Source organism: Gobius niger (genome assembly GCF_951799975.1).
Source record: "Gobius niger genome assembly, chromosome: 12".
In the NCBI taxonomy this organism is placed as follows: Eukaryota; Metazoa; Chordata; class Actinopteri; order Gobiiformes; family Gobiidae; genus Gobius; species Gobius niger.
The window spans coordinates 11869484-11883814 of NC_136863.1; the positions used below are offsets into that span (position 1 = coordinate 11869484).

General features: G+C 40.7%; 1 protein-coding gene across 1 annotated transcript; it reads right to left on the minus strand.

Moving 5' to 3' along the window:
- Positions 1–6945: 6945 nt before the first annotated feature.
- Positions 6946–13269, minus strand: ehf (ets homologous factor). Its single transcript, XM_079568452.1, has 9 exons — positions 13209–13269; positions 11369–11479; positions 10342–10599; positions 9498–9542; positions 9218–9259; positions 9083–9145; positions 8957–9001; positions 7224–7419; positions 6946–7108 (listed from the first exon to the last, which is right to left on the minus strand). The coding sequence occupies exons 2-9, from the start codon at positions 11436–11438 to the stop codon at positions 7009–7011; spliced, it is 819 nt and encodes a 272-aa protein (XP_079424578.1). The 5' UTR covers positions 11439–11479; positions 13209–13269; the 3' UTR covers positions 6946–7008.
- Positions 13270–14331: the final 1062 nt, after the last annotated feature.

The following is a 14331-nucleotide window of genomic DNA, read 5'->3' on the forward strand; positions in this document are numbered from 1 at the left end:
CAGCCTCTCCCACATGTCAAGCTCTTCCACGTGTTCCCTATTTAAATAAGGTTATGCAAAGTATATTTACACAGAAATGTAAAATGACGATTTTATAAGCAGATAAAAAGGGGTACTATATTGTGAGGCGTAATGATACGAGGAGCACAACGTCCGCGCAGTAACTCCTAAAGGTTATTGACGGAAGTGAGCGGGGGGAAGACTTCGTATGAAAACACTTCACGTAACTTTATTTAAATAGGGAACACGTGGAAGAGCTTGGTAGCTTCTATCGTGAGCTTTTTTGGAGCTATATGACATGTGGGAGAGGCTGGGTATGTGCTCCGTTTGCGTGACAGAGCGCAAAAGACCAGACGGGTATATATTAACTGGTCTAAGGTTAGGTAAGAACATATCTCAGTATGTAAAAACGGTGGCCTATTCCTTTAATGATCATATAAATAGCACAACACAATAATTACAATAAACAACAAGAATGCATCTTAACTGCTCTCTTTTCCACACACCTAAAGTTAGGGCACCACACATTTGATCCACACTCTTTTGGAATGACAGAAAATCATCGTATTTCAATTGTAGAGATACGTTCCCTGGGTCCAACATTGCAACAAGATTTTGTCATTCTGATATGTTTGCATCACAATGGCCTTACTGATCACAGTGGTGTCATCATTTCGTCCACCCACAATCAGAACCACAATCAAATGAGAACATCATTTAATAACAAAGGATCCATGCATGACAGATGAAAATCTCAATAACCATGCACACTGAACAATAACGTCAATTGTGCATGAACTAAGCGCACACACAGAAAGCCTTTGCAGATCAAATTCCTTGTCATTAGTGGAAAAATATTCTTCCCAGACAAGCACGTGTCGCTCCACTGGTGCCAAGCATTTTGAACATGGACTGTAAAATTGCCACAATACCAGTCACGCAGGTTTAACCGTACTTTCCCAAATGCCTTTCTCGCACCACATTTTATCAAAAAATCTAATGAAATGATATGCTTTTTAGGTTGTGTACGTGAGGTGGCTGCTTCACGCTGACTCGCACTGACTGAGGGAGCATCACAGTTTCAAAGGTGCACATAGAGATCCTTGAACATTTTGATGCTAATGAAAAGGAAAAAAAAGAGAGAGAAGTGTCTAATAACAATTGCAAGCTGGAAAATCATACTTTTTTTTCCAGCACATTGAAATGATGTGTAACAAGGCCACACATAGGAAGAAGATAGAAAATGCTGCATGAGTAAAAAACAACAACAATACGCAGATCTGAGCCATTCACATAAGAAAGAGCTGCGGAGATCCAGTTTGGGCTAGAATGTGACATGACTGCAAATGATTAATATCAGTTGGGGCATAGGCAAACTGACTGTAAATTATGTAAAGGGTGAATTTGCATGCAGGCTCCACTGACTGTTAATCAAAGCAGTCCCCTTGTCTCTGTGCGCAGATCAGTTGTGACAAGTTGCTTAACTGTTGGCTCCCATCATTATCATCACATCTTTGTCCCCGCTCCTGGCGGCACTGATCGGACATGAGAAACACCATTAGAGTCCACACGTGCTGATGCATAAATGGCAATGAAGCTGCCGGTCACTCTTCGGGTTTGCCAGTTAGAGACGACTGGACATCCATTATGTTTCAGTAATGAGACAAAAATGTCTGCGTATAGTTTTTTGTCTGCAGCATACTCAGGGACCCCTAACCATTTTCCTGGAGTAAGGCTCTTGATTGATTATATTATCTATTTTTTTTCCTAAGGAATCGAGGCAGAACTCGGCATTGTGCCACTTGAGCTCAAATTGCACAAGCCACTTGTTTCATTAAAGAACAATGTCGCCAATGAGCTAATCAGTGTTTATTATCTTAGAGGACATGCTGTTATATACATTCAGTCTGTGATTATTTTTTCCTCAAACATCAGTGTGGAGTTCCTTTAATCATAGAAGAGACTGGCTAATTTCTGCTCATTCACTATCAACTCACCTGAACACAGTGCAAACATCTCGGTTTCATAATCTACAGTTCTCTTCTCTTACATTCACTCCTCATATTCAGAGTCTGGTCAAAGTTAGACTTGGTTTCTAGTGTTACAACTTCCCTCTCTGTTGGTACAGCTGCATTTTTTGCCTTTTTCTGCGAACTGCATTTGTTCTTTCTGTGTGACATTGTTTTACTGGATACTTTAGTAGGTCTTTGCCGTGTTGTTGTGGGGATCGGTGGATTTCTTTTTTTACTCCAAAGAGTCCATAATGGTCCGGAAGAAAGCTGTTTTTTAAAAGTAAACAGCTAGCTTATCAGCTAAACCCGGGCGACAGTGGTGCAGATGGTAGAGCGGTTCGTCTCATGATCGGAAGATTAGGGGTTTGAATCCTGGCTTCTGCAGGTACAGACTGTCGTTGTGTCGGGCAAGACACTTCACCCACTTCACACCCCAACCCAGTGTGAGTGGTTGGTGGTGGTCGGAGGGATCGTTGGCGCAGATGTGAGCAGCCTCACTTCTGTCAGTCTACCCCAGGGGAAACTGTGGTTACAAATGTAGCTTATCAGCATGGAGTGAATGAACCCCCCTCCCTTTCATGCGTGAAGCGCTTTGGGTGTGACTTGTGTCATATGAAAAGCGCTATACAAATTAGATTCCCTTCCCTTCCCCAAACCCATTTGAGACCTACAAATTTCTTCTTCTGAGACACTGAAGAGGCACCAAGAGCCCCCACACCTGCAGCACAGTGGAGGCAGCAGAGTGGAGGCATCACAAGAGGAGCTACAGGAAGCAAAAAAGGAACAAATGAGGAGGTAACCAGGCGAGACTCACAGCTAAGCCACACATGCCTTCTAGTGTTCTGGCTAATGGACGTTCACTGGAGAATAAAACAGACTAACTTCTAAACTCTTCCCAGAAGATGGTGAAAGACTGTTGTGGAGTGAAGGGAGTTGTGCAGGAGGAAGAGGAGGGAAGAGGTGGAGCTGACCAGTGCAGGACACCACGCTCTGAAACAGGGACAAACCCAGGAGGCTCTGCACTGTTTTTAGAGGATCAGAGGATCACTTAAGGCAACCAGCCAGGTTTCCTCCGGGTACTACGGTTTCCTCTACCTCCAAAAACATGCTGGTCAGGTTGACCCACAGTGGCGGCGCAGCTCAGTCGCAGCGGCTCAGGACTAACACCTGAACACTGTTTAGTTATAAAGCACTTACTTACTCACTCACTCATCTTTTAGGGCCAAAAAATCAACTTGTTGCCGCAACTTCCCAGTCTTGGATCATAGTGACATTATTCACAGGCATGCTTCTACTAAGGTGCTGCAGTCACTGTCTCCATTGTTGGTTGGCCGTCTCTCTCTTCTCGCCGTTTTATTAATTGGGACATGTTTATTTACAAAACATGACTTGGTTATTTTCCTCTTATTTACAGTCACACGTCTCTCAAACCAAGCACTGGTTACATCCTTTGTACTCTGTGTAAGGACTGAGATGGGGAAAAGGCTTTTCAAATGTGTGCTCCCTTTGATTGGAATCAGCTGCAAAATGAGCTGAGTTTTGTTTTCGAGAGTTGGTCCCTCCAAGCTCTTTTAAATTGAAGTTTCCAGAATTGGTACAAAGTCGTGGCGGTTGCAGATGTTTCACCAAGATGTATTTGGTATTTGATATGTGCACTGTTTTATGGACGTGTTTGCTGCCTCTTTGTTACTCTTGTAAAAGAGATCGGAAATCGCAATGAGTTTTTTTTTATGGTTAAGTAAAGGTTAAATAAATAAGACAGACATACCTAAATATAGATTTTAATAAGTTACTAAGTAAAGTTTAATGAACTACAAAATTTACTTACTTACATTACTTTGAGGAAATAGCACCAGGACTTATTATCACAATCTAAATTTAGGCACAACCTAAATTGTGCCTACATAGGGGTTTTTGGATGTTGCTTAAAATTTGCAAGAACACACACTTTTGTCATAGCAATTACCTTTACTTTACAATTTCTCAATCTATAGGTGACTGACTTCCAATTCAGATTCATGTTTGCTCTTGCCATACTGTAGCCACACTACAACTGTCTAGTGTCTACACAAGTTCATGCGAGGACACTACATACACTGTCCTTATACCTGCACCTCCACTCAAGCTATGTTGATTTTTGTGTGTGAGTGTGTAATCTTGTCACTTGATAAACCTGTTTGTCATGAAGGAGACTGTAATTACCTTTAGTTTTTACAAAGAAAAGATTACACCCGATAGTTTATGTTTTACGTGTATTTGCATAGTCTTTGGAGCATACAAAGTCCATGTCAGTCAAACTGTTAACAATCTTTGAGTCTGTCATGATCAATGTTTCCAGTAAGAAAAAAAAAACATAGCTTATGGCCAGATATGCAACAAAGTCCCGCACCTGTAGACTACAAGAAAAAAACAAGAAAAGTTCATCAAGTTCATATTAGGTTATGAACACAACACCAGATAGAAACCATACTGTAACCCACGCAGGCCAGGCTTTGGCAATATCATTCAAAATATAACACAAATTGACCAAGGTCATCTGGTTTTGTCACATGCACACACTCAATATGTAACTACTAGATTGCACGATTGTATTGTTTGATATGTGGGAACATTGTACTATCGACTTGTAATTCAGGTTTCTGTGTGGTTTATGTGTGGTTTATGGGATGAATTGTGAAATAATTAACAGTAAAGTTTCATGATAAAGTGTACAGAGGGACAAAACTATAAAAGCAGCACTGGTTTACTGTTTACGAGACTGTGGTATGCATGGGAATCCATTAGTCCCACTGCGGACTGGATTGACTGGGCAGCAAAATGTTATATGTACAGGGCAATACTACAATAATAATAATAATAATAATAATAATAATAATAATAATAATAATATTAAAGGGAAACTATAAAAACAAATGTTTTATTGTTTAAGACATCAAAATATGGACATTGGTGTATAGTTTACAGCAGTGGCGGCTGGTCCATTATGGGCGGTGGGGCGCCGCCCCTCCTATCAATTTTGCAAATAAAATAAAAAGTTTTAAGTTTAGAAAAGTCATAACTTTCTTATGTACAGGTGTTTTTTACACTGAGGGAGGGAGAGCGGAGGTGAAGGAGCGTGTCATTTTGTCTGCCTGGTTCATCTTGTGCTGTAACCGCTGTAACAGCTTCATAAATGTGTAGTTTTGTGCTTGGGGCGGCAGGAACAGCGCCCACGCGATCTAACCAATGGCGCTCTGATATGGTATAAAAACGTCACTGTATATCATTAATTCAACCAATCAGAGACGCGCAATAATAAATCCCCGATGGGCGCTGAGGCCAAGCGCCCATCGGGGATTTAACAGGTGAAAGACGAGGAAGTGTCTACTGTAAACAAACATGAGCAGCAGCTCTGAGCTCACGGACGATCGGAGGAAAAACTTCTTATTTGATAGACGGAGGAGCTTCGTGTTGTTTCCTGAGAGGAGGTGAAAGGATTTAGTCAAACTAATGGACTTGGGACAACTTTCTTCCGTCAGAAGTCACGTCTATACGGACTTTCCTGGAGGTAGCATGACGATGCTAACTAGCTCATCTGCTTTAGCTGCTGCTTGTTTATTTCACACTTTGGGACAACCCTCGCTGACTTGGACAGACATGTCCCAGGACGTGGACATTTGATGGAGAGAAGATTCAGGACCGTGAGGAGGAGCTACGACAGGAGAGGAGAACGTCATTCATTCACTGAGGGAAACAGAGGAGGAGCTCCAGGTGCTACAGGAGGAGGAGGAGGAGGAGGAGGAGGAGGAGGAGGAGGAGGAGGAGGAGGAGGACTCTCTTCTAAACGTGAGCTGCACATTATTTCTGAGCGGATCATTTGTCTGACGGTTTATACGGGTTTAAACCTGTGGCTCTGAGGCTCTTAATGGAACCATAGCAGGTCTGGGACTAAAACTGTACATGAAATCAAAGAGGAAACACCTCCTGCCTTTGTTCTGGTTCTGTTGGTACAAAACACAACTCAGTGGTGCACAACAAAAATATGTATAGTGACTATCATTACACTTAAGGCAGAAATTATTTATTTTATTGTTGAATAAAACTAAACAATAAGTTTTGAATATATTCTACATAAAATAATGATATTATTACATGCCCCAAAGATAACTTTCTTTTTTAAGTTAAAAACAATGTTTATAAGCATCTTCTAAAATATAATTGAAGGTAGGTAGAGGCAACAGCCCCCCCTGGTTTAAACATCACCAGCCGCCACTGGTTTACAGATGCAAAGCCAGTGCATTCTATGAGGCACTTAAAGTTCTCTCTCGAAAGACAAATATGTTAATTTCACCCATTCATTTGACATACCACAACAAACACAAGTTTTGTATAATGATACTAAGTACCTCTGCATTGGACTTGACAAAGTCATGCCTATAATTGTCTGAGTTTATAAGAACAACTTCAGCCTGTGTGAAAAAATGTGTAAACGTACACTTCAGGGAACAGTGGACTACAACTTGTAGGGCTTCCATGCAAATTGACAGTGTAACTCAAAACTCAGTGCTGACAGTCTGTGATGAGACAGTACACGTCACAAAATAATTACATAAACACCATGGTATGTAGGCAAGTGAGTGCTAAGCTCTAAGTGGCTTGCTAATGTATTCTCACTGTCATCACATACTGTAGGTATGTATGTTATCAGAAGGTTTCCAGATTGAAACAGGAGTTTGAGAAGTTGGCCATGTGATAATTATGTCACTGTGATCCTACAGGACCAATCACAGCATAGACTAAGCATATTAAAATATAAAACCTGTTTTATTTGGATTATGACAAAAGACAGTGCTAGTCTTCTCGAGGCACACATTGTATGAGTCAGTGCAATGTTACAACACAATAAAATATTCAGAGAAAGTCATTAAAGCAAACTAGTGTAAACAGTCTCAGTAAGCATTATAAAAAAAAAAACGTAAAACACACCATACAAAATACATATATACAAAGAAAGTAATCACTTCTCAGTCTCTTTCCATCCTCTTGCGTTACGTCCAAACTTGTAAACCAACCGTCGCCCATCCACACGCTCCAAGATTTCTCTTTTGTAATAATATCTGGAAAACAAACACTCTATTTAGGAATTTACTATTATTTTTATTATCAAAGGTGGATTAGGCTCACAGTAGAACATTTCATCATTAACAATAAAAGTATCATGGTGTATCCTACCTCATGGCTCGACTTAATTTTTCGTACGTCATGCTGCTGTTATTCTTTTTCCTTCCCCAGAGCTGAGCCACTGCTTCAGATTTAAGGAACCTGAAGACCCCCTCTGTCCGGTCCTCCCACTTTATAAGGCCCGGGTTGCGTTCTGGATGCAGCAGAATGTCCCGGATGAACTCCCATAGGTGGGTACCTCTGGGGCCTGAGCAGGGGAGAGAGGACAGAGTTTAATCATTTTGGATGTAAATGCAATTTTTCTGAAAAGTGTTGGCATTGTTTGTGCTATACAGTTCTTTTTAGCATCGGGAATGTGTTCAAAGTGCGTGTTTTAAACTCATCCTGGGAGACTGAAAGCCTGAACGGCTAATCTAGAATCGCATGCATTTCAAAACATTTGTATAGAGTTCATCTAACCTACGACAGGAGGGCCCAAAGCAAAACTTCATGGAGTTTGATTTGGCCCGCTATGGGAAGCCAACCTGCGTAAAGGGTATGGATTATGATTAATGTGTGCATTAGATAGAGCTCCAATAAATAGTTGGGAAAACAACCAGTCTTCTTGAGCACAATTAAAAGCTTATTAATCACGGATCAACTTGCTTATAATTTGCAAAACATTATTGAGTGTTGGCTCATAGCACAGCAATCCAAGCTGCTTTGGCACTGTTATTTTTTACACAATATGTAACAGGCAGCACTTAACAACAATAATTGCATTGAAATTATATAAAAAATGGCTTAGTAAACAAAGTGTTATATCATGGTGATTACATGAAAATAAAAACACACACCTAATTAATTTCATGATAATAAGATTGTAACTCATACCCTAACACTAATTCTGTGTAAAGACTGATATACCAGGAAACATAACCAATTCCTTGGTAATGATAAAAACATTACCATTATGCATCCTCTGTTATGCATACTTTGCATGCTATTCCCATCCTATTATTACCATGTTATTACTGTGCCAAAGCCAATTTTTGTTTTTCCTAGTGGGTGCCCAGTCAAACGACTGACCCTCTGAAGAAAAAAATAGATGAGTGTTAGGTTTGACACTCATCACAGCATCACAGTCTGGTGCTCTCTTTATGAAGCTAAACAGGTGACACGCCATTCTTAGGGTAGCCTGCATTTGACATTTGACCCATCCTTTGATGCTGCTGTTGATGCAGTGTTATTAGCAGGTCTACATTAATATTCAAACGGGATTATAAATCACGTAACTCCCCTACTGTTGATGTGTTTTGATTGACTGATGTCCCTTTGTATAAGAAAAATACAGAGGGCGGTGATTCTGGACGTGCCAGGATGTGCCAAACCGTGACCTTCTCGCTTAAGGACCTCAGGAGTGGTTGTTTATCAGCTTTTGCTTCGGCCCACTCCTTTTGAGCAGAACTTCAACAGCTCAAATAAACAAATAAAACTGTGAGGCAAGAATGCTAACCGCTCAGCCCCTGTCCTGCCACAATCTGTCAGACTGACCCGACTGGCTGGCTCAGATTATGTTGTAATCGGGCAATATCGCCTGAGAGCCTAAAGATTTGGGTGGGGGCTCGAGCCCCGCAGCACCCACGGGACTGGTGCCTGTGACCTGATCAGCATATTTTTCTGCTTGCAACAATTATTGTGTGACATTACTGCAGCCTTTGCAACTTGCTATTGCAGCCCTATAGTATGTTATAAAACACATTGCAACACAAGTTGTTGGACTCCAATCTTCCTCTGGTACTTACTTTGTCTTTTGGCCTGATGCGACCGACTGTTGCACCTTTTAATTTCTGCAGAATGAAAAGTGAAAGTGTCAAGTCAGTTTATGGGGTTGTAAAACTTGATGAAGCAATGTCTGAGTGACTTCATACCGGGGCTTGAAGGCACGGGGGAGGCAACAGGTGGGATGGAACAAAATGGGGGTTCGTAGATTTCTGTGAAAGTAAACAATAACTTACACAAGAAATGACTAAAGGTAGTTGAGTGTATGCCATTTAATACGATACCTGTGGGCGACAAGCTGGGATCTGGATCTGGGTATGTGTCAACTGTGGGGAAAAAAAAGGATCTGTTACTTTTTTCTGCTTTATTTCACTGAGTCACAGCGTGCACAGAAGAGCTTCATAAAATACAGTGTGGTGATATATACTAGTGTAAGGAATGTTTTTCAGTTCTGCAGATGGAAATGAACTAAATATGCAGGATTTTTAAAAGAATACAACATTAAACAATGGTTAAAAGCTCAAAAAGAATATTTGCATTGTATAGCGGCAGCAGGAATTATACCTTCTTGTTTGAGATGCAGTTGTCCTATTTCCATTTGATATTGCCCTGTGTGCAGAAACAGTAAAGTAAGTAAGTAAGTAAATATAAAATATAAAATATGGCTTAATCAATAACCAAAGGGATTTGTTTTTTTCTGCATGCAAATGCCTATTTGAATACCAACATCACATTCTGCACACAATGACAATAGAAGCTCTATGTGTCTGTGACACAGAGCTAGATTTTCTTACCGGAGGTTAAACCTGTTGTGTTACACGTTTTTTCACTGGAAATTCCATGGAACTTTACACATGTCACATTGCTCAACATTTTGAACTTCTTTGGTAAGTTTGTGAAAGACCTAAAACCGTGTAAGCTGGTGCCTTTTGCTTCCAGCTCCCTGTGCGCTTTGTTAGGAAAGCTGTTTTTCAGCAAGTGTAAACAACAAATTCATCATCTCTGTTGCTTACAGTGATGTGTTGGCCCTCTAGAACAGCATGCGGTGCGACCCCTGACTAGCTTGCAATTCCCCCTAACCAACACTTCATCAACACTATCTCTGTACTGGGAACAAAACATATTCCCCTTTCGCGCACACTCCCTACAGAAAAAAGTGTTTTCTTAAAGCGCTTCATTCACAAGTTTTATCATTTTAGACACTAGGCACTAGTATGGAAGTAAAGAACTGGAAGCAATGGCTTTGTGTTAGTGTTTAGTAATTCAAAGGTTTTCGACATGACGCTAAAAGAGGGTTGAAACCAGCTTAACATCTGGAGATAAAAGACAACCTCAGTCAGATAAAACTAGTCTGTATGTTTTTAAGGGAAAAACACTTTACAACATGATCAATTCCAAAAAAACGCACCGCTCAGCTTGAGTTCTGAGAGGCTGTGGAAGAGGATGGGCCCGACGCTGCCTGCGGCCAACAGAAAGTCCTGGTAGCTGAGGCTGCAGAGCTGATGTCCGTCCATGTCAAAGTTCTGCAGGGGAAGGTTGGACATGTCGATCTGGTGCACGTCCATGATCTGCTGGAGCCAGTCCCAAACCTGGTATTTACTCCAGAACTGAGGGGGCGACTCGTGGGGAAACAGGTGAGCTGAATATCCAGAGATCATGGTGTGGACTGCAATGAGACAAACAATGGGTGTTTGTTTATACCGACGCTTTGTATGATTTATATTAATACAGGTTAATATAATTCAACTGTGCAAACACTGACGACATAAAGCAAAACCCCAGTTGTGTTTTTCACCAGGGAACAACATAAATGCAGCTTGAATCCAGGACCGAGCCCTCCAAAATGGCAAGCTTTCTTCCCTATGTCCTTGTTTCATTTGATATCAGCAAAGGGATCAGACGAGGGGGGAGGGGAAAATCATTCGGTTGAGAAAATACCAAGTCGATATCTGATGAGCACGAAGCGTCACCAGAAACAGTAATAGTATTATTGCTCTGTGAATTCCCTCCCTGACACAACTGGCATTTATGTCACGGTCACTGTATAGACTGAAAAAGGTCACAGCAGACATTTGCGCAGGTGACAAAGAAACATTTCCTCCTTATCTTCTTCTTTGTTTAGTGAGGCTTCCTACTCCTCAGGCGGTGTACAAACATATCAAAGCTGGTGATCTTTGTTGAGAGCAAAACATGTTTACAGTAAAGTGAAAGTGCATTTATTCTGGAATTCATTTTGCATATCTAGTTTCTCAATAACTTGATTCATACCTCGGTACATCCGAGGCTATTTACTTTGCCATTAGAGGCTAATCAAGATTCTCCCCTGAATCAGAGTAGCATTCAAACTTTTTCAACCCAATCACAATATTACACCCAAGACTCATTTAAATAACATGATAAATAAATACACAATGCTGCGTAAGCTGCTAACTTACTGTCATGGTAAGGATTGAGTAGGTCCCAGGTCAGGGGGCTCTCCAAAAGGCTGCTCGATGTTACGCTCATTCTGTTGCAGGTAAACTCCTATGTTTCATGGCGCAGAAGCTCTACGGCGAGAATACCACATGTTATAGCATATGGCACAAAATAATTTGCATACTCTGCATATAATAATAGAGCAACATTTTCGGAAACGCTTCATATTAAGGTGTGCTCATTAAGTGTTAATAAGGTACTAATAAGCATTCATAATATGCTTGTAAAGTATTTACACACTTTTTCCTGTTAACATACTAATAGGCCATTAATAATCGGCTTATTCATAGCCGACCCTTAACCTAACCCTGACCTTAACCCTTAACCTAACCCTGAAATTATTACTAATGCTTATTAATACTTAATGAGCATTTCTAGCTGCTGCACTTGGTCACCTCATTTGCTTTACTTATCTTTAATATGCACACCGGTGTTGTTATATGGCAAGCCTTCTTTGGCATATGTGGAACTAAATAAAGCCAACAATGATCATACAGTAAGTGTACTTAAATTTGCATCACATGTAAATAAAGGAATTCTAGCAGTCGCACTGAAGCGGAAATGGCAACACATTAAATATAGTCTATTCACTGAAAACAATTCTAGAATTAAAAGCCTAATTGCATACAACTGTCAGGCAGCCTCCTGTCGTTCAGAAGCTACCAGTAACAGCTTTTTTTTTATTTTTATAGCGCAATAAACATCAACCTCATGCAAATCCGTTGACGCCGCATTGATGTCACTTATTCATACGGAACATCTGTTTGACACGCGTTGACAAAGAGACCTGCGCTAAGGATCCGACAAATCACTTTTCAAAGAGTTCAAGTCACCGTGATCATTCAGTGAGATTCCCCCGGAGACATAGTACGTGCCACCGTGCCGTAATTCCGCAGAAGATCCCGTCCCTTCTTTTGACAGCCTGCCAAGTGTGTTCAGAAGCAGCACGTGGCATGAGCGTTAACCGTGGCTTAGCAGGTATCATCTTATCTGTTCCAGAGAACAGTAAGAGCAGAAATCTTAGGAGAATCAGGCGTAAATTTCCTTATAAAAGTTTTTTTTTTGTGTAGTTTTAGTTAGGATTAGGTTTCGAGTCAGGTTATGGTTTGGGTTACGAGCGGCAAATGTGATGTAAGTTGTGTTTCACTCACACAGATCTTACACATATTTTCAGGAACTAGAAGGTCTTGGCATTCAAATGAGGTATCAGACTGGCATATGGGCTGTAAGCTCTCCTGCCTATGCGCTTTAAGATTTGGATATGCATAATTGCTAACCCTAAGGTAACAGGTTAAATCATTGAGTTTCATGTACATTTCTTGATTAGTAATAACAGTAAAATGCATTTATATAATATGAATCCAAGGTTTTCGAATCGACTGATAATGTTGCCTAAATATTAATCAAAATAACAATTAGCGATGTATTTATTTCAGGGACTGTGTACATCTCTGTGAATATGCTGCACAAGGATACTTTTCAGTACAGCTGTTAAAATCAGCTTAAAACAAGAACAATAAAATACATCATTTACAAATTTTAGTATCAGCATCTTAGCATAAGTACGACCACATAAAATATTTGACTATCTAAAATAAGTGTCTAAGTTGGACTAAATGATGTCTAAAGCGGGTGTAAACTATGTCTAAACTAGAAAAGAAAACACTTATATACATCACTAAATGAAAATAAATGATGATCACAAATCCTCTGACATATTTCCCAGCACTACAGACACACACTACACTCACACTACACTCTGGCCCCTCTAATGTTTACCGAAACAGCGTGACTGCTTACCAGAGTTGTTGAACGTGATCCCACCCGGGCTGTAATGGGGTCACAGCGAGTGCCACTCTTGGCTCCGGCTTTCCCAAAAACAGTGCACTGCCACGAACAGGTGTTTACAGCGAGCACTCTCCCCTGGACTTCCCAGACGCTTCCAATCAGTGATGACAGCATAATACGAACCACACAACTAGGTGCTGCCCCAGCCACAATAGCTGTTTTATATCCCTGACTTCCTTATCCTCCCAATTGGTGGCCATCCTGTCTTAATGCCAGGTAACGCTTTTGCATATCGGCCACCCACGCAACCTGTTTCCCGCCCACACGCGCTGCAACGTTTGCACACCTCGCCGGTAGTTTTAGATCTCAAAGGTTTATTCAAAGGTAAAGGCGTTAAGTTCTTGTGAAAGTAAAACAGCATTCTTCTATTCAGGAGAATTTCACAATGTTTTTTTCCAGCTGTGACAGTTTACGTAAGAAGAGGCTAAACGTGTGTATGGTGTGTGAAAAGAGTATACTACTGTCATGGTGGGTACACATTAACAAAACGTTTGAGTAATGCGTTTGTGTCACTGCTGCTCAGGAATTTGGTGTGTGTGTGTGTGTGTGTGTGTGTGTGTGTGTGTGAGTGTGTGTGTGTGTGTGTGCGTGCGTGCGTGCGTGCGTGCGTGCGTGCGTGCGTGCGTGCGTGCGTGCGTGCGCGCGTGTGTGTGTGTTTTAGCAGACAGCAAAATATAACATTGCATTATGCGACATAACAATAGCAGTTGTCTTGCAGGAAACAAAAGAAAGAAAATCATTAGGTCTGTTGCTGATTGACTGTACTGATTTCAAACACATAAAGTACATTGACAGTATGAATGTGCTCTAGGACTTACCGCTTGACATAGGCACAATTGATAGCAATCAAATCGATACAACAAATTACTAAAATGCTTGTATTTAAATTATATTTATTGGGTAAAATTCTACGTGGTGTGGCTTAAAGGTTTAATAGGCTGTATGTTTTAGTTTACATTTAACTCTTTAAAACACATGAAGGAAAAAAATACTATGCCAAAGAGATGGAGGACAGTCTCGATTGATCCTATTATTTATCAGTACTTTTTTAAATGATGCAATTCATGTGCATCTA